Raw genomic sequence first — 21,133 nt, 5'->3', positions numbered from 1 at the left:
TTTCCATTTCTCTCTTTCTGAGGATATATTTTTTGCTCAGGGTCATTATGGCACCAGGACAGTCAGTCAGCCAGGCTGAAAAAAAATCCTCAGGGGAAATGAGGTGGCTTTGCTCTGTCACACAGAAATCCAGCCTCCTCCCCATCTCCACACTCAATCCTTTTTGTCTTATCTCACCAACATAATCTCAAGTCCTCGCCACAAAGCCAAATGTCTGTCCCTTACTGTTTCCCAGGGGGTTAGAGGAACAAAGGCCCCCTCAAACACATCTGCTTTCACACCTGACTGGGGCCGTACACGCTGCCATACACTCAGATTGCAGGTGAATCTCATTGTGTCCTCTCTCACAGTGGAATTAGTACCATTCTGTGGGTGTCATGTTTATAATTGTCTGTCACACTTGAAAAGGATTAGATCTAATCCCTTGGATATGCTCATTTTAGAATTCCAGCTTTATGTATATTGTTGCTTTCCGTGTGTTATTGTGTTTGGCCGGCTGTAGTGAAATGGAGGAGCTGCGCCACCTGCTGGTCGGGTTCATCACTACAGCAACAGAGCTGATGAATGAGTTCCTAATGCAGCCTGAAAGGTTATTTTAGAGCATGTTGGCCTGTGTGAAACGACACATAGTTCAGTTTTCTGTCATTTTATTAAAAACAAGCCGTTTATACATCAGTATAGCAATCTCTAGTGAGTGAAATCAACAGGTTGGTTTATTTGCACCGACAAACTCTCTTTCTTTCATGTACTTGGCATGCAGCAAGTTTTTTTTCTGGTATATCTTACACACATTTTATTTTAAAAAGTGCTGCAAAATGCAAATAGTAATCTGTAATTTTCTAAAAAAAACTTTAAACAACACAGACCTTTTGATCATTGTCAACATATTCAGGCGCCTAATACAATAAACATGTCATAAAATAAATATTTCTAATTGCATAGTTTGCAAAGCTAAGATTCAACGTTTGTGTGCAAAGTTTAGACATAACCGTGATGTCTTTACATCAACAGTACAGACAATTGAGAACCGCACATTTATTGAATACTGCACCAGAAAAAATCCAAGCTTTACCTCACTTGCTGAGGAGTTTTTTGTTATAACACTGACATCCCATCCGAAACTCACGCTAATGCTTGTGCAGATGTCCAGAGTTCAGAAACAATATGGCAGCAACAACTCAACCCAAGCACACAGCATCAGCATTAAACCGGATTTCAAAGTGCATCAGCCAGAAAAGAGCAAATGAGAGAGGATCATATATCTGCAGATTGTATTCCAGTTTTCCAGTACTATAAAGCTCGAGCTTTAGCATGGGCCTGCAGGAGGGCGGCTGTATCCGTGTGGGAACCTTGCATGGCGATAGAGAGTGCAGTTTGACCACGCTGCAGGGCAAAAAGAAAGACAAACAGTAAAGACACAAATCTAAGTTGTGAACACACAGTAAGTTGGACACAGTAGACACAAGCGTAGTTAAAAACATTCTTTTTTATAACAGCATGTTGTAAACATACCTGCTAGACATTAACATTATGGTGTTTTCATTGTCATTATGACATTACCATTAAGTACTGTACAGTCTCAAAGAGGACTAAAGGCACAATCCCATTGCTTATTTTTACCTCTACCCTTCATTTTTGTGAGTGCTCCCTTGCCTCTTGGAATAGAGTTTCAAGGGGTAGTGGCTTAAATCTCTCAATAAAGAGGTTCAAGACCCTAATACATCATCTGTAAGCACTGATCACTTACATAAGCAGATGCAACTATAGCAATATTGGTATTATCACAATGACATTTGCCATTCATCTGATTGAGATAGAAGACCATGGATGCAAGCGATTTGTTCTCAACTTAAGTTTCACACTATAATTCGATCAAATATTTCAAAAGAACACAGCTTCATTAAGCATTTCCAACAGAATGAATGTACAGAGACATCAACATGTAAGTGATTTATTTTAATATGCATGTTATAAAGAAAAGGACCATAATATATTGAAATGTTAGACTAAGATAATACGATGATTATCGTAAGTTTTACATTTTTATTAAGGAAGAAAATACATTTATGGTTTTCTCTTGTTGCTTTATCTTGCAGATGATTTCTTATAACACTACATTTGAAATGTGCCTCTAAAAAACCTTTCTGGGGGTCATGTTACGTAACACTTCACCTTACTACTCTATCCCAATACCATACCTCTGGGCTCGCATGAGCAAAAAGAGGGTTAGGGCTAAGCGGTGTATTGGGATTGAACTATTAGTCTTGTTTTCATTTTAATTGGTTTGTTAAGGTGCAGAATTATTAAGGCTCCCCGAAGACAAATTACATAACAAAACTATCTACTAGGTTGCCTTTTTTGTCCTTAAGATAAATTGGTTAAAAATTAATTTCATCAGACTTAAATTAGACTAATTATTCTTGGTTTGTGTCAAGGTGAAACATGGTCTAGAGTCGAGATAGAACGCTTGTGGTTGATGGTCTTTTCTTTCTCTCTCTCTTGTAAACTCTACTTTAAATGCAGACCGTGTCAAAAGTGGAAGATACATTTGCATCCCATCCTCTGCTCTCTTCCCTGCCTCCACTCGCTCCAGACTGGCAGATAAGGTACTGTTAGCGGATTAGCTCATCTCAGCCCAGAGAGATTTGTCTTACTGTAGCCCTGATTAATCCTGGGAAAGCTCTATTCTGCTGCATCGAGACTGTCAGTCCACCCACGTCCACACAGTATGAGTCAAAACATTCAAGCTTTCATATATCTAAGCTCCTTTTTGTGTTCAGTTATGTGAATAGAAAAGTAGATATGGCGTTTTGTTAACAAATATAACAGGATTTCACAAGAGAAATGGAGGAGTCATCATGTGAACTCTATATGTCTCATTTTTAATTTAAAGGAGGTGCTGCCTGTAGAATCTTTTTTTTCTGGTAAGTTTTTATCCAGTTAACTCGATTCCTTAAGTATAGTGACCAGAAATGATACGGCAGACAACCTGCATTTCACACTAGTGGCACTTAAAATGATAACAAAAGCTGTTAAAGGTTGAGAGGATTATACTGGTCTGTGTGTTTTCTGCAGCATCACCTTGTCAGTCAGAGTGAGGTCACACTGGCTCCTCTCCAGCAGCAGCCTTGCAATGTGTGTGTGGCCCCTCTCAGATGCAAACATCAGGGCCGTGGTTCCCTGGCTGTCCTGGATGTTAGTGTCGGCTCCATAGCTCAGCAGCAGGCGAACCATCACCACTCGCCCATGTCTCACTGCCAAATGCAGAGCTGTTTGACCCGTCTGTGGAGAGGGATGGACAACAGGACAGCCACAGAATATGAACAGTTCAAGATTTGTTTAAAAAAGCATTTTATTTGTCTACTTTGCCCCTTGTTTAGATTAGGTTCATTTAAGATGTCAGAGTCCAATAAGACGCCTTTTGAGGTTCAGTGTCCTGCTAAAGGACACTTTAGATCAGTAATACTCAACTTGCTTTGCTTGGGGGCCACTTATAAAAATAAAAAAAAAGACAGAAGTGCGGGAGCCAGTTAACAAACATAATAAATCTTTGAATAATTAATCAGGATCTCTGTTGAGCGGTCCTGGGAATCCTCCCCTCACACTTTGAATAAACAAGCTCTAGTTAAATGGCAATTTAATTGCATTTAAAGCACAAAAAAATTCTAGCATGAATCAGTTGATTGTGAGTAAGAAAATGGCAGACGGGCCACCCAGAACCCTGTGTCAGGCCGGATCTGGCCCAAGTTGAGTATCAATGCTTTGGAGAAACAGTAGCAATTTAGTTCTGCACTTAAATCAACTTTGGGAATTAAAAAGTGACACATTTTTAAAAGAATGGTCAAAATTGAAGTATCAATTTCTGAGATATTCTTGATTTGTAGTCTCCACTGTTAGCCTGGCATCGTCAGACCAATTTGCAAGTAGTCGGCAACCTCTTAATTCATTTTCCATTTCCAAGGGACGTTATCAATGGCCATAGATCAAATGTCTCTGGATGCATTTGGATACACCTATAGCCAATCAGAGCACTGACATGTGACATAATGCTGAGCAATGGACAGATTTAAACAGACTACAGTGGCGGAGATGAGCTGTGATGGTGTAGCATCAATATTTCTGTGAATAAGAGTTTCCATTTTAGACATCAGAATTTGCATATAGTTCTTCAACAGAAAGTTTCACGTCAGCTACAGCCATCATATACTTTGTGTTATATGCTAAGGCTTTGCACACTGGCATCATATCAGCCCTGCCCCATGTCAGAAGTGGTTGTGATTGACCTGACTGAAATCCGTCTGCACCTGTGGGGGACCAGATGCACCTGCCACAGCAATTGAAACGTGAGCTTACAGATTTTCTGCTTACAAGACTACCATAGTGTGAGTAAAGTTTCAGAAACATTGCATTTATTTCCCATAATGCCATTTAGTTCTGTCTTTCATTAGACCATCCCTGCCCGCTTAAAGCCAATATCTTTTAAACGGCCTCCCCGAGTTGTAACAGCCTTTCCATCTCAAGGACATTACATCAACAATGTCATCAGGGTTATTTTCTCAGATTTTTGAAAGATCCACATAAGAAATCATACGTAATATATACAAAATGTTTTCACAGGCTGAGCCTTTATTACTAGTGAGCTGATTTCCAGTCAGCGGGATGACCATTTCATTATGCATTACTGTTTGATTAAATGCAGCCTTCCAATAGAAAACTGGAAAACAGCCTTCAGAGTGCTGGGATGTAATCCAGTCCACTCGAGTCCACCTTTGGCCTATAGAAAACCTCACTGCATTAATTACCCATGTTTGCACATTTCAGCCATGTTTGCGTTGGACGTGTTACCTGGCCGGAGCGAACATTAATGTTGCCCAGCTCCATTAGCTTGCGGACCACCTCCATGCCACCTGGACCATCAGGCGCTGTCAGTGAGGCCAGCATCACTGCTGTGAAGCCGGCCTTGTTCTGAAGGTTCACATCACTCACACCTGTAAAAGCAAAGACAAAACTTTTTTAGTATTTACAAGCTATTCATATGTCAAAGAGCTCTGGCAATATAGTAGTACCTGTGTCCAGTAACAGGCTGACAATGTTGTAGTTGCAGTGGGACACACTGTAATGCAGCACTGTGTTGCCATTATCATCAGCCAGGTTGATCAGGAAGGCCAGCAGTGAAGGTGTGGCTCTCTTTACTTCTCTCAGGTACACAGACACCATGCTGGCCACTGAAGTCTCCTCTGCTGCTGCAGTGAACCAGTGCTGAAACAACACGATCAGGGCCTTCCTCTAGGAAAAAAAGCAGGTTTGGAAGGCATGTTATCTTTAAAATTCACCGAAATAACACCTCTTATCATAGCAAGACACTCACAGACACAAACAGAAATAATTGTTGGATTTTTAAATTTCTGACGGTCCTTGAACACACCATTTAGGATGCTGAAATTACGTTTGAATCCGTTTAAAAAACGCTGGGCAAGTGGGGCTAGGAAAAAAATATTGTTGGCTCTTGAAAAGTTTTGATATTTGGTTCATGAAAATTTGTTGTAACCCTATGGTTGGCTGTTGGCTGTCTTTTTGGTATGTTCAGGTTCAACTTTTTGGCCAAGACACAGGTGACATAACAGTGACTCTTTCGCCAACATTAGCTCTATAATGTCGGTTTGATGGGCCTTAAGATATACGAACTTCAATACTGTAGGCGGCTTCAATATTAATATTAGTTTCTTGAGGTTGGACGGATTTGGACAGCTTACCATGTCATTGTTGGGGTTATCCATGTTGTCCATGTGATCTTTGAGGAACTGACAAGCAGTCAGAAAATCTGCCCCCACTGTCTCTCTGGAAGAAAGTGAATGTGTGTGTTTGTGTATAAGAAAAGAGAGAATGAAAGACATGCTGCCTTAAAGCATTAGGAACACAAGCCCCATTAGATAAAATAAAACCACAGGAGCTATTCCCTAAACATCACCGTTACATTTTCTAAACAAACCCTGATAAGGCGTTTGTTCCGGCCCTCTCACCTGCCCCCGGTGGTGCTTTCTGAGCCAGAGTTCCCCACCATCTGTTCTGCTAGGGGCTGTGGTTTCGTCTTGGCCATTTTCTCGGCTTCCACAGACGCTACGCCTCCATCTGTCCGCCCTGATCCCGCTCCTCCCGATATCATCTGTCCGTCTGGGCCTGTTTGCCTCGCTCCCTCCATCCGTCTCTTGTCTGGGTCTGCATCCACCTGGGCAGCAGCCATCTCCATAGGGCTGATGCTACTCTCCTTCTGCTCACTCTGGCTCACACAGTCCTGCCCAACCAGATTTCCACTTTTGCGTCTTCAAAAAAGATAAAGAAAGGAGAAACAGCGTGTAAAATTTGAACTATCCATCATCTAAACGCTGCTAAATGTTGGCAACTGTATCTACACTGATTGGACGGGTAAGAAAAGTTCACATATTGTTTAAATGTCTCGAAAACTAAACTCCTTTAATTTTATTGCCAACATATACAGCATGGGGAGTCAACATTAGAGCCAATCAACCATTTGTCCCCCCGCAATGTCTGATTTGGGAACAAGACAAAGATTTTGGATGAGATTTTTAATGCATTATTCATATTGCAGGATAATTCAGTCAATATTTGAGTCTAATCCCTTTAAAGCTGGAAATCAAAGGAAAAAGTCAAAACAAATTAAACAAAATGCTTGTGTGTCATTTTCAAAGAGATTTAAGTCTGACTGTGTTGACTCATAGAACATTACAACTAAACAGATTTCATATATCGTAGTAAAACTGAGCCAAAAAATATCCTGAGCCCCAGAGAACCAACCTTGAAACTGTCACAGTCACCCCATCAATCTGACTATAATAACTTAGAAGAAATAAATAAATAAACTCTCCTTGGAGGCAAATGTTCACTTTCTCCTTTAACTAGCATCTTTAGAGGGTGTGGCATTCAGCTTTAATTATGATGTTTGTCTCGGTCAAAACTATAAAACAGTAGCTTAAATAACCTCAAGTTAGGATGTCTGTCAACCAAAACTATGATTTGAGCAATAATCATAACTCTAAAGGTTGCTGAAGTCAGAGAGAGTTATTTACTAACCCTTCATTAACACCCACAGAATGGAGGCTTTTTGACATCCCGGTGCATCCGTCTATCCTCATGATGGATTTAGAGACTACATGGAAGACAAACAGAGAGAATATGATGAAATATCAAAACACAGCTGAACAACATTACATGCTTGTATGAAATACCCTTTCTTCACAAAGGCTACTCAGAAAAAAAATCCAACATGTTAAACATTGACACAGCAGTGGCATGGCTAGTACAACTAGAAATTCAGGCAGTGTAGCTATACCGCTGAATATCTGAATGGGTTTTATAACCAAATCAGTACAGATTCAAACAGAAACAATCTCACATTTGTATGCAAATTGTGCCTTTAAAGTCTGAAAAAACATCAATCATTTTGGCAATGAATTGGAAACGACACATCCAGTTGAAGCATCCAATCAGTCATGGGAAATACCTGTGACTAAATGATAATTACCAGATTTTATTTGATTTTTTTTAAAACAAACAGAACACATGAACGTAAACTTTTTTTATATTTTGGTACTGTGACCTTAGTTCAAAATTTAAATTCATTATTATGAATGCAACACTGCAGCTATAAAGCTGCTTCAGCTGTAAGCATCGAAAATGACCCCCGTTCTGTTTTCTGTTACACAGAATTTCTATCAAAGACGGCTCATCTGACAACACTGAAATTTAGATAATATTATTCCCTCCAAAGGATTTCACTGTTCGGCATAATAAAGTCTGTCATAACTTCCATACCCATAATGTTTGCAGTTTTTGCAGTTTCAGTTCAGTTTCTGAATATGCGCACTGAAAATTTACATTGCTTGTTCTTAGAGAGAAAACATACTCGTTGATGAGATTCACAGTCACTTCTTCAATGTTGCATGCTGGGATTTCTGACACTTTTTAAAGGGGAAAGCTTTGAAACTGAAAAAAAATCAGTTCAAAACACCTTAAACCAGCCTTGACGCCTCGTCCCATGCTCCAATAAAGTACAACCAGTCAACCAGCAACTAAAGGTAATGTTTTAATAAGTTAGATGCACGTAAATCTACACAAAAGTTCACTTTCAAGAGACAAAGTCAGACAATTAGATCTACATCTGTAACTAAAATGTATCCTCTGCCTTTTCTCAGATAAATTGAACTCTTCTTTCCCATATTGTTTATAAGCCCAAATCAAAACATTCAATTCATTCAATATTCCTTCATATAAAGTGAGAGCGTTGCCTCAGTCTGTAAGGGTTAAAAGCCTGGTTGAAGTACAAATTTGTAGTCGTTCAAACATCAGTTACATTATTTACTCTTTTGGAAGAGATGGAGTCAGAGTGCAACCATTGTCTGTATCTTCACAATACACCTGTGTTACATTAATATAATGTACAATCTGTGGATTACATTACCTCCATTATTGGTCTCTCCATCACTGTGTCCTTGCTGTGAGCAGTAGGAGGTGAGGATGTCAACGAGTCCCATCATCTCTTGCTGCAGGGAGTTGACTTTGGGGTCAGGGTGCCGTAGAGGCTTACCCTCCTCTCCTGACTCCTGGTCTGCACACAAACACTCCCACTGCTCATTCAGGAGCCTCTTGATCTTCTTTATGTGGTGGACGACCACTGCTGTCTCATCTGAGGGTTCCACAGACACTAGTGGGTCTTGTTGTTGACTCCTTCGTCCATCTGTTGTGACAGTTTTTGCATCTGGACATCTTGATACTTTGTCACGTGGTTCCATGGATCGTACCACAGTCTCATCTCCATCCTGGTCAACCACCACCCTCTCTGCTCGGACCCACACCGCAGGATTCCTGATGAGGTGCTCCATCTTCTCATCTTTCCTTCTGCTCTCCTGTTGCTGCTCCCTCAGCAGCGCCATGGTCCTCTGCAGCTCCAGGCCAGTTTCATGAAGCTTCTGCTCCAGCACGGCTACCTTAGCCTGCAGGGACGTCACCGTCAGCAGCTCGTCCAGGTCTGTACTAGTCCTCCACTCGTGTGTGGGGTTAGAGTCATCTTGACTGAGGCTGTGATTTCTTGGAAACATGATATGACTTTCATGCCGAGGCCTTTTGACATCCCCTGTGCCGTAGTGGGATGAGGTGTGAGGGTCTGTTATTCCGTTCATCGAGGGGGATGGGATACGTGGATTCAGGCCCAGACGTAGCCTTTCCCTCTCCTCCTGGAGGATGCAGATATGCGCCTTGAGCTCTGGAATCACCTTCACCTCCATCTCCAGCTCGCCCACACGTTCAAGGGCCTCAGACAGGCGCCTCAACAGTCCTGAGCAGTCCTGAGGTCCAGGGCTCTCCGAGGAGTCGAAGACATCTTCACAGGAGGCGTTTCTCCCTCCAAGATGGTCCCTCGAACTCCGGAGGCTCCCGGGCTCGTCTGTGGACTCTGATCCCTGTCTCAGTAAGACTGTGAGGGGCAGACTGGAGGCACGCAGGAGATTAGGTCTGATGTGCTCACCAAGAGGCTGCTCATCAAACTCCTTGATTCTGGCCTCCATCTCTGCCAGGGATTTGAGCCCTGAAAGTTGCGACCTGTGATCATTTGCCCAGGAAGTGTAGCCATGGTGATGGGCGTCTGTCAGTCTTGATCTGGGGCCAAGAGCTCCAGTAGATCCCCAGGGGCTCGGGCGGTAGCCGCATCCAGAGGGGTTGAGGTGCCTGGGCAGAGTGCTGGCTCGAGGGCCTTTGCTTCGGCGCTGGATGGGGACTCTTTTGATTGTGTTGCCTTTCTCAATGTCATCTACGTATTTTAGGAAGTCCAGGTCTAGTCGAAAACCATAAGGAGTTTCCACTGAGTACGGGGGCTTCCCTTTAAATCCATTTTCTGTTGTTTTATGAGGAGCGATATTTCCTGTAAACGTGAAAGAGTAATTTAGTATCCAATGCAAATTTAGTCAAATTCTGTCACGTTAGTAAACACCTTATAATAAGGGACACAAATTCACCATTACCTAGTTGCTTGTTAGCGTGCATATTAGCAGCATATTGACTCTTTATTAGTCATTATTGACCACTTATTAATGTCTTATTCTGCATGACCATATTCTACAACTACAAGGCAATTAACTATTAACTTAATAACCTCCCAATTATTGCTTATTGATAGAAAGTAAGGAGGCTGAAACATGAATTACAATCTTAACACTGCTTTGCTCAGTATGGGCCGTATAAGGTTACAGTACAACAGTTTCCCTTAATACCACTTAATAAATGAGTTCTATCGTCATGTAATATGAAGTCTTGCTCATTAATAATTCACTAGTATGATACTTATTAAAGGAAGACTTCACCCACAAAATGACCATTTGTGTATCAATAAGTCATTCAGTGATATCCTTTAATTCAAACATATTGATTTATTTTGATTTTTTTTGTTTGTTTGTTTGTTTTAGATCCCTAAAATGCCTTCTAAGGTGTAAATATTTTAGAATTGTGGTTACTGTTTATGGTTACAGTTTTCCTGTATGGACATGTAAAACTGAGGGACTGGATAAAATGACATTCTCCTCAATCCGTGCATGCCTCTTGTTGCTTTGTGAATTGAACATATGCTAAAAACAACAACAACAACAACTGACTACCAGTTTGCTAATGTTCTGTTTGCACTGTTTGGTGTATTGACTACTTAACACTTAAGCATAGCATTAGTGCACCAGTTAACAGATAAACGGAGGCACCTTCAGCACCCACATTTATAATTGCCCCAAAAACAACAGTTTAGATCAGGCCCAGTCAAACCAGCAGATGGTGGGACTTGCCAGAGTGTGATTGTTGTCAATGAGGACTGGAAGGAAAGCTTTTGCATGTCCAGAGCATCAGTTTTATGTTTGAGTGAGCTTCTTCATCCTCAAATTGAACTGGAATCAACTGTGATGAGATCTCCAGCAGGAATTTTTAAAAAAGGTAGCCTGTTCACTGTACTACTTTAGTGACAAGGGGAGACTGCTAATGCTGGTGAGCGTCTGGAGTCTATTTAGAATTCTAGTGTGGATGGAGGTATTTTGAAAATGTAGGTCGTATGGACACGTTTATTTTTTTTAATGAAGAAGGAAAATATCCGTTTTCAAGAATATCTGTATTTGAGAAGATAGTAATACATGCACAACAACTTCTTTACTCCCTATCAATAAGCATTTACTGTTACTGAGGAAAAACTCTAACATAATGACTAATAAAGAGTCATTATGTTACTATCATGCATGCTAATGAGCAACTGCAACCAACAATGGTGAATATGTGTACCATAATATAAAGTGTTATTTTTCCTTTTTTTTTTTTACCGTTTTGTCCTTCCATCACTTTTTTGTCTTCAGTTGTCCAAACAACTTGCTGCCACATTATCTGGTGGGACCTTTGGTATCTGACAAAACAAACAAAATAAAGTTAAATAGGAAATTTGAAGTGAGCCAGCCACACATGAGAAACACATGTCAGGGAATTTTTACAAGTGGCAGAAGTGGTTATAGTGTGGTTATCTAATAAAATAATGAACACATTCATGATTTGAGAGGGGGAAAACAGATTAATTTTGGCAGTGACGAACGCTCGAGGTTCAGCTGTGGTATTTTTTGGTGGGAGACTCCATCTTAATTCAATGACCAGATGGAAGATCACTCCGAGCAGCAATAACCCTTTTTGTACTTGGTTCACAATCCGCCTCTTATTCATTCTCCCACATGTAGCGCAGAGCACAAAACACAAACATTCAATTACGCTCAAGTGCCTTTTCTCTCTTCCTCCCTCTTATTCTCATCTTTTCCCAAAGACTTCTGTTTTTCTCACACGCTCTCTGCCTCATTTCTTCCGTGCATCAGCCTGCTATTATTCAACAGTGGCAGGCCTGATGTTCACTTGATTACAGCTCTGCCATCCAGGACGGGCGCTGAAAATAGCTGGGGACTGTTTAACCCAGCAGCTACGGCCAGCGGAGCAAAAATATACTCCTACAGATATAAATACAGACAACCATTGTTGTGAGTCACTACTTTCCTCCCTCCCTGCTCCCTACGTGCCTCCTACTACAGTCTTCTGTCAGAACCTTTGTTTACTTTTACTGAAATGTCTCTGACTGTAACTTCCTTTTTCGCTCACTTTTTTTTCTTTTTTTTTTTTCTTTTTTACAGTACGTAGCTCTCCTGCACTCTGGTTCTGTTAATTCTACCGTCTTCTCTTTGTAATGCGTATATGATAGCTTCCTTCTCTCAGTGTCCCTCCTGTCCATCCTCACCTCCTCCCTCCTCCCATGTTCCCCTCCCCTCTCCTGACCACCAGCCTCTGTGGCAGCTCGCTGTCCCCTCGAGGCACCACAGCCACCGAGCCACAACCCCCAAACAATGTCAGCTATGCAGTAAACAGACAAACACCACCAAATGTCCCTGCTGGGAATTTTGACCTCCGTCACTCACACTCTCTCCGATGACGAAAAACGGAAACAAATCTGCAATAAAAAGATATGGACGCACATTTTTTTCTTTTTTTCCTTTTTGTTTTTACTTTCTTTAGGTCAGGAATTTGGCCCTACTCTCATTTTCTTGTTCTCTCTGTATCCAGGCTTGTCTTTTTGGAGTCCCTGATTTTTGGAGAGGTATTTTGACAGAGATAGTCAGGCTGCATTTGCTTTACATCTTTGCATCAGCGGAACATGTGTTCTGCATGTCTGACTCCCACTGAGGCTTTCACCATCTGTTGGGCTTGCCAGACTTCTCCACCCAGAGGGTCACAATGGAAATAAGCCTGTGGCGTTGTTGTGTAATTTAATCCTCAGTTGTAGATGAATGTGATAATTGTCTTCAGGTAGATATCATGTTGAAATATGTTTTAATGATAATTTAGTTATCATATAAATACAGATAAGTTGTATTATCAGTGATACTAGTTTTTAAACTTGTGTACTCGATCCCATTCAAGGGTCAACTATAGACCTTTGCATGGGCCTCCTCTGGGCCCTGAGTTCATCTGAACCTGCTGACCCTGATTGATGACGGGGCTGCTTATTTCTGTTGGTACTGACTAAAGGGAAAAAAATCTGATGCCCACCTCAGTTACCATAGACTCCAATTATGGGACACATCCCACCTTACTGGTAAATAAATAAACTATATCTAAATCTCTTCTTGATTAGATCTGGTAAAAGGACTTATCATAGCAGAATTCCTTCTCACTGTATGTTCTGTACAGTTGTCCTCACAGAGACCTAACGTGTGTTGAAAACTGATACAGTGCTGTATGTATGTTGTTATGCCAGCAGGGTCTTATGATGTTGAGTCGGTTCTTTCAGCACTTGATCTGACGCGTCTAAGTTTAGCCTATACGTGTGTGTAAAACTAAAGTACATGTCAAGGGAGGAGGCCCAGACATGTGTCTTCATTTTACAGACTAATAGAAGATCATTCAGTGTCCTCCAGGTAAACAAACAACCTGGGAGGACAACAAGATAAATGATTTTGTCAAGAGTTAGTGAGGCATTACGAGGCACAAAGAAGCCCAATGTTGACTGCAAGCAGAGGCTGTATTCACCACTGACTCTGTCAATCAGCAGCGTAGAGCAGAGCACCTGTTACTGCTGACATCTCAATCAGTCTCTCTGCTGGCTCCTTCATCGAGTTGAGAACGCAGGCTGCTGGCTGCAGTTCAACAGATTGGAAACATTTTCAGGGCTTTAAAATAAAAGATGAAGAGTTTTAACTTAAGATTTTATGTCTGCTGTGTAAAAGGTACTTCTACAAAATAAGGGATTGCACATTTTGGGAAATAAATATTCCTTTTCTGGCTAAAAGGTAAAATATAGGAGTGAAACCACTCTTATCTGTGGGAATGCAATGAAGCTACACCTGGAAGATGGTTAGCTTAACTTAGCATGAAAAATGTAATCGGGGGAAACGACTATCCTACCTCTGGCTCCAGGACACAACCTCTAATAAAATCACAACTAAACTTTCTTATTTGCAGAATTTAAACAAATTAGATACAGCATGCCAATTAGGGAGCTCTATATGTGCTGGAAGGTTGATTTGTGTACCTTTAGAAAGAGCTAGGCTAACTGTCTCCCATTGGTATTTATGCTAAGCTAAGCTACACATCTTCTGACTCTGATCACAGATACTATTTTAATAATCTACTTGCTATAAACCTTATTTAAAAACTCAGCATTTGAGTCGTTAGACCTTCATGAGGTTACCTGAATACACAGCATTACACCAAAACATTGTATAGGCCATTTTAAATGAAGTTTTTGCAAGTTACAAGACGGTGTGCAATAATTCTCTTCTCTTATCCATGGGCATTTTCCCAGTTTTTAGCTAATCACATTTGAAAAGCTTTACATATAAGATTCAGAAAGTAGACTATATGCTGTTTATCGTCTGCTGTCAGACAAAAGTTAAATCCAGGCTACTGTGTCCCACAAGTTTCTTACTTTATATAGACATATTTTCTGACCAGGTAACCACAGAGGAAACAATATAGTAGAGTTAGGGTTAGGCATTTCCCAAGAGTCATTGCCTAACTCTCTCCACATTTCCGTGGCGCAGGTTTTAATTGTGTATGCTTAGAGCAGTCGGCCCACCTCACAGGAAACCCAAGAAATGAAACATAAAAAAATTTGCTTTACCCCAAACAGGCCCCTGCCAATGCTGCCTCTGCACACACTGAACTCAATCCAAAGTCAAGTATCAAAATAAGTTTAAGGTTTTTACTCAAGTTTTCAAAATCAAGGTTTCCTTTGTATTCAGCTAAAGCTCTTGTTGTTTTTCAGTGTAAGAAATGTTGCAGTTTTAAAGCTTTACTTTTCCTTTATTTGGGTTCTTTTCATCCTCCTGTTCCCACAACAGCTGCTCTCTTCCTCACAGTAAATATGTCCCCTCTCACACAGACCTTATAGACTTCCTGCAACAGCACAAACCTCATACTCACAACATCTCTTTCCACAGCATTCTTTACCAAAGCCACGGGGTAACATCTTCTTTCATTTTAGATATCAAATACAAGTGAGTAGCAGGAAACATTCAATATAGTTACTAATAGTACCAGCAAATATACATTGCAGGGCTGAATGACAGTGTTGTTTGTTTGTTTCACCACTTTGGTCCAGACTGAAATATCTCAACAACTGTTTAATGGGTTGCCATGGAATTTTGTGCAGAAATTCGTGGTCCCCAGAGGATGAATCCTAAAGACTTTGGTGACTACAATAACTTTTCTTCTAGTGTCTCCATGAGGTTGACATTTGTTTGGAGTGGAATGTTTCAAAAAAAATATTCAGTGATTTACCATGGCATGTGGTAAACATATTCATGTTCCCCTGAGGATAAATTGTGATCGGGTCAAACTTTTGTCTTTGTCAAACTTTTTGGTGTTTTGCTGATGACCAAATACCTGAAGAAATTGTGACATTTCCATCAGCCTCAGATGTACTTTGTGTTTGGTGCTAATTATCAAATGCCAACATTCTACATTGTACCAAGCCCCCCAGGAACAGTGCCAGGCTTTAAAGCCAATTTTACATAGTAAATGCATCGTAAATGGGCTGAAAAATCAGACCGATATGGGATTGTCCATGGGATCCATCATGACCCCATGTCAACTGCCCAAATGTAGGTTTAACCAAGTCGGTCCAAGATAAGATGCCCATTTTGGGCACATACCCACTTGGTCCCCAGGTCGCCCCAGCATAACCCACTTGAGTAAACCCACCCATATTGGCAACTGACATGGGACCATTATGGCACCTGTGTACAATCCCAGTCCCATCCCAGGGCCAAATTTTCAACCCAGCTACTACCCACATGGGCCATGGGTCCCATTCAGGTCCATCACTTGATACCATGGTGCAAGACTTTTACCCATGGAGTTACATTGTAAAAGTCTTTAAATATCTCTGGATTTGATTTGTTGGACTGTTTTGTTGTTGTTATTGTTGTTGTTGTTTTTTGAGCAACAAAACCCCTGCCAAATGACTCGTTTCACTATTGGGATTTGATCCAGCCAGTCCAATAACATAAAGTCTAGAGGATTCAATCATTTTTTCCCTATTCAAGTTAGCAGAGGCCTAAACCAGAAGTTAGCTGTTCAGTCACTGTAAGTCCCTAGTGCCTCTGCACTTTCATTTCATACCACAGAAATCCAACTTTTTGCATTCATGCGATACTGAGCAACTGTCGTAAGAATGAATGGGGCCCTCCTCCAAATGCTGTATGCAATTCTCTTGAAGCATCCATGCATTGTACCTGTTAAACAGCATGTTAGCATCATTGTGAGCCTAGCCAACTGGCATTTAGCTTACATATAACTGCGCCGCTACAGTTTTTTTTAAGCATATGGAATTTTAATACATTCTTGTATGTTTTTTGTTTTCATAGGTTCACATAGGGTGAATTTACATATCTGTCAGTTTGAATAGTCATGTTGTCCTAACTTCCCACATATGCATACTCTGATTGGATAGAACCACTTTTTGACACCACTGTGGGTGCCTGACTTCTAAAATTTCAGACAACTACTGTTATCCTGAACTTGAGCCCTTACAGAGCATGCATCTTTACCCATCTGTCTGTACAATATGTCCATCTCCATGTTTCCCTGTCTAAGTTCTGTTCCCGGAAAAATCATTCCTTTCCTTCACTTTTTGGCTGTACAGACTGTGGTTTTTTCCAGCGCATAACTCTAAACCTTGTCTTCTGTTTGGGGTTGATTTAGAAACTAAAGCCAAGTGTTTGGACCCGAGCTCCCTTTTCCCTCCTGCTCTATCTGTCTCTTCTTTTTTTCTGTCAAACTCACATCATTCACTCTCTCCACAAAGACTTCCTAGAAATCCCTTAAGTTCTGTGATCTCTTTTCAGTTTCTATGTTTTCGTATTTGGATTTTAGGCAGCTAGACTCCTGGTCATAGTCCAACATCAACAGGGTCAGAGTTGCATTGTGGCATCTAAGCCTGGTTGTGTGGTATGTGGAGTCAAAGCTCGTAGGATGAAACAGCTGCCAGGGGCTTCACGCAAGGAAGAAAACCAAGGTATGTTACCATGGCAAGGTTAAAATAGAAAGTGTGCTGCCTTGTGTATGTGTTTTCACATGCTCATGTGTGTTTGTGTTGGTTTAAGTGCGTTTAAATAAAATATAAATATAATTCAACATTTAATCTTTAATCTTTAAAAGTTCTTCTCCTAAAAGTCTGATTAGTATTCAGCACAAGCTCAGAGGTCCACTCCACACAATTTGTTAAATCACTTTCGAGTCAAAAGCTTTTCTGACCCTGAATTTAGATCAGCCTGTCCCGATCGAAAGATTTTCAAGGTCAACATTTAGCATCTCGGCTCTGATTAACTATCCAATCCAACACTGGCTGAGATATATGAGAGGAATATTAAACCAGCTTACCTGGTGACATGTGTTCAGCAGTTTTCTTCACTTTGTCTGAGGGCGTGTGTGTCAGACAGTCCACTACAGTCTGCTCTCAGCTCAGCTCAGCCTGTCTGTCTCCTGAGAAGGCGGGGAGGTGCTGTCAGGGAAAGTGGCATGCCGCGGCTGTTTGGTAAATGCCAATGTGCAGCCCCTGCCATAACAGAAGCTGGGTTTGCTTGTGTGTAAAAGAGAGCACAGAGCAGGGAGGGGCAAGCCTTCTTACAGGACCTCCTGTCTGATGAGACTGACAAGTAGGACGCTAGACATACAGAACCACGGCCACTCCTTCAGACTGCAGCCAATCGGAGTTCAGAGGTGTCGCCGGCTGGGAAAGAACCCTTCTGGGACCATGGTGACAACATGTCAAAATATGGAGCATCTGGCATGAAGGAAGAGAAAGTATCAGAGTTACCTTACTGTGTACCGTCCATAATCCTCTCAGATAACATCAGTGACCATGCAGTGCTTGCAGACCTCCCTAGTTGAGAATGTGAAACTCTACCCAATGTTATGTGGTCTCTGTCCTCTATAATCAAGTAAACAGGGGGGCGGCAGAGGGCTTGGTGCCATCTATGGGGGTTAATTCTCTCAATGCATACCTCTCATTCTTCATGGATCCTCTTTCAACCCGCACCAAGCATCTTCCTTTAGGGCACCTCCGCCATGCCAGGAAAAGCCTTTCCTCTGCACTTTATACAGGCAGTGAACAATAAGTAACAACTGTGTTGTCTGCTTGCCTGTCCTTTATCAGCGAAGTTGTTATGAAAAAGAGGAAACTGCTTTTGTCTCCATGCTTGCAGCGTGGTTCTGTGGATGGCAGTGTTGGACTAATGGTCTGTTAACCTCTTTGGTCCAGACTGATATCTCAAAACAAATTTGACTTGACTTGACTTGAAAAACTGCGATGGATTGTTGTGGAATGATAGAAACATTCATGGTCCCCAGAGGATAAAGCCTTGTACTTGTCCTCAAGCTTTGCTCGGTCTGGCTCCAAGTCCATGTTATTTTTTGCCTTCTGCTTAGAAGTGGTGAATTTACAGCTCACAGCAACTAAATGCAGTACAGCCTCTGGCTTTTGTTTGATATCTAATGTCGGGAAAAGAAAGTTGTAGATTTCTAACCCATTGTCAACACAGGTAGCATGCTTAAGCTACGAAAGCTGACTTGGCTTGTTTACTATATTAACTGAATGTAACTGTCACCCTAAAAAAAGAAACAAATAGTCAAATGTACACATTAAACAGCCAAAGCTTATACTAACATGGGTGTCCACCTGACTTTTTCTCCAGCGCCACTGTGGGGTTGACATTTTTGATTCTTAGTTAAATGTCTTGACTACTGTTGGATGGATTGTAGTAAAATTTGGCACATAAATTCATGATGCCCAGATGTCGAACCTTACTGATTTTGGTGATCCTCTGACTTTTTCTGTCCTGCCACCATGAAGCTGGCATTTGTCATTTGGGATGGATTGCCATGGACTAGATTGGTACAGAAATTAATGTCCCCTTTAGGATAAATTGTTATGACTTTGGTGATTCCCTAACTTTACATCTAGCACCATCATCAGGTCAAAAATGTAATTTGCTCAACACTTTGCAAAAGTGACAAAAACTGCAGTTCCTCTAATGGCCACTTGAGGACGTCTCCTAAAGCAAGTCAACCCCCCTAAACCCCCATGTTAAATTGATCAGCTTTACAGCAGAAATAAACATGTTTACATCCTGGTACAAAAAGCAGTTTTAGTCACTATATAATTTTTTTCACATTTATGAAAATTGATTTGAGGTGGAGTTTTATACAACTCACCCATTCAGATTTTCTTATGCTTCAAGTTATGCAAAATTAAGGGCAGGGCCATCTTGATTGACAGGCTGCTCGAGAGGCCTTACCACAGCTCCACCCCTTGTTTAAATATTTTTAAACATCATTTCTGGCTAAACAAAAAAAAAAAAAGACAGACATGGCGATGGCTAAAAATCCCAAACTTGAGGCTTCAAAACCAATGCAAGACATCATGGTGGCTACGTCCCTTATTAATACAATCTATGGTACCGCCTCACAGAGCTGGTAGAATGGCTGCAGACCACTTCTCATTCCGTTTATTTTTTACCTCCTGTTTACAGGACAGTTCTTTCTTTTCTATCCATCCATTTTTGTTGCATCTTCATTTGCTGTGCATCTGGCTGAGTTTGTCTCCTCAGGCCAAGAGAAATATATTTCCCATCATGTATAGCCCTACGGTGAAAACTGTTTTACACAATCTCCAAATGGCAACATCCAACTTGAGCCTAACTTGGAATTAAAATAACTGGGCGATGTTGATGAGCAGTCTATGACATGATGAGGCAGGAGAGCTGCTCGAGGAGCTGCAACCACCGCCTTGTACCCTGCCATGGATGGAAAAGGAATTAGCAAGAATTAGCAGGAAATACTCCTTTTCCATTACCCAAGCAGACAACTGACTCCGAGAGGGATTGTGGTTTGACTCAGGGGAGGGAGAGAGAAAAAAACAGTCTTTATTGGACCAAAGGATTGCTGACGGACTGACCACATACTGCAGAAAACTTGGCCCTAAAGGCAAAAATCTTGGTCAAAGGCAGTTTCAGAGAAAGATTTAGAGTTGCATCATATTTGAGGGGACTTAATACAGAGTTTAAAGAAAATACTTAAAATATTACTTGAAAAATGAGTCATTAATTATTAACTTGTACAAATAGACGTTTAGGGCCCACATAGTGAAATACATGAGGCACAAGGCTTGCTGGCTGTAGGGTATTCATTTTCCTCCAATTTGACTGTTATTATACATAAACTGCCTCCTGGTGGAAAGTATAGCTGGAGGTAAGTTAAATACTGCCAGGAGGCAGGTCCTCTTTTTAGCAAAAATAATGCAGTGTTTTTTTGGGCTTTATTGAAGTGCTTACTGAAGGTTTATCTTGCTGAAATGATGCGGAACAATCAGTCAGTGTCCATATGTTGTTGTTTATTTTTTCTTGTTTGTTTTACTATTACTCAAATATTTCTTTGAGGAGTTGGGCATTTAAAGGACACCTGAAATAACATAACACAAAGCAGATGTAAAAGTTTAAAGTAGTTCAGTCCACCTAAAGGTCTGTCGCAACCAACATCTTCCCCGGTTTGACATGCGTTATGTAATTGTGGCTTGTGGTGGGGGAGTTACAGGTTGTGCTGTAGATGCATTGGCCAACTGAAACAGTGAAAGTAGTCATGTAACAGTGACCTATGAATCAACAACGTCCTTTTGACCTGAGGGCCACAGATCCTTGACAATGGAAGTTATTTGAAATTGAATATGCATAAGTTGTTCAAGTAAGTAAAGCAGCTGGAATTCATTTGAATCTAGAGATGTCATGGATTTTTCAGTATAACACTTTAAGTTTACATTAAGACTGAGGTTATAGTTAGTAGAATGGTGAAGTTCAACAGTAGAATTGTAACAGACATTTGTGGAACATGCAAAGCAACAAAACTGAAGGTAGAAAGTAGTTTATTTTCTCTGTCAAATCAGCCAATAAGGGCCCTATCTATCAACCTCTGAAAATCATCTACTGACTTACTTCTACTTACTTACTTTTTCCAAAAACTAACTCATGAATGTGACTGTATATGTTATTGTGAGTTCAAATGTATTTTA

General features: G+C 40.9%; 2 protein-coding genes across 3 annotated transcripts in view; one reads left to right on the top strand and one right to left on the bottom strand.

Annotated features, from left to right (window-relative positions):
* The window catches only part of LOC121951124 (low-density lipoprotein receptor-related protein 8-like), a 107,810-nt gene extending 104,750 nt beyond the window's left edge, over positions 1-3,060 (top strand). The window contains exon 18 of the mRNA XM_088085173.1: positions 2,524-3,060. Within this exon, the coding sequence (XP_087941299.1) occupies positions 2,524-2,624 (101 nt within the window). The 3' untranslated portion in view covers positions 2,625-3,060. The remainder of the gene's footprint in view (positions 1-2,523) is intronic.
* Positions 631-17,720, bottom strand: LOC121950879 (KN motif and ankyrin repeat domain-containing protein 4-like). 2 transcript variants are annotated; one of them, XM_088085174.1, is made up of 11 exons: positions 17,452-17,720; positions 13,634-13,736; positions 11,361-11,440; positions 8,477-9,931; positions 7,090-7,165; positions 6,021-6,320; positions 5,754-5,838; positions 5,067-5,286; positions 4,846-4,988; positions 3,082-3,282; positions 631-1,383 (listed from the first exon to the last, which is right to left on the bottom strand). In XM_088085174.1, exons 3-11 carry the CDS (start codon positions 11,416-11,418, stop codon positions 1,291-1,293), a joined length of 2,631 nt encoding a protein of 876 aa, XP_087941300.1. In that variant the 5' UTR covers positions 11,419-11,440; positions 13,634-13,736; positions 17,452-17,720; the 3' UTR covers positions 631-1,290. The 2 variants fall into 2 exon arrangements, with proteins under 2 accessions (XP_087941300.1, XP_042352899.2); XM_042496965.2 differs by lacking the exon at positions 13,634-13,736.
* Positions 17,721-21,133: the final 3,413 nt, after the last annotated feature.

This window comes from Plectropomus leopardus, chromosome 12 (genome assembly GCF_026936395.1).
Source record: "Plectropomus leopardus strain MGB_pleo_1.0 chromosome 12, ASM2693639v1, whole genome shotgun sequence".
NCBI lineage: Eukaryota > Metazoa > Chordata > Actinopteri > Perciformes > Serranidae > Plectropomus > Plectropomus leopardus.
Note: the sequence above shows the minus strand (reverse complement) of the source record. Positions and strands in the feature narration are given on the sequence as shown.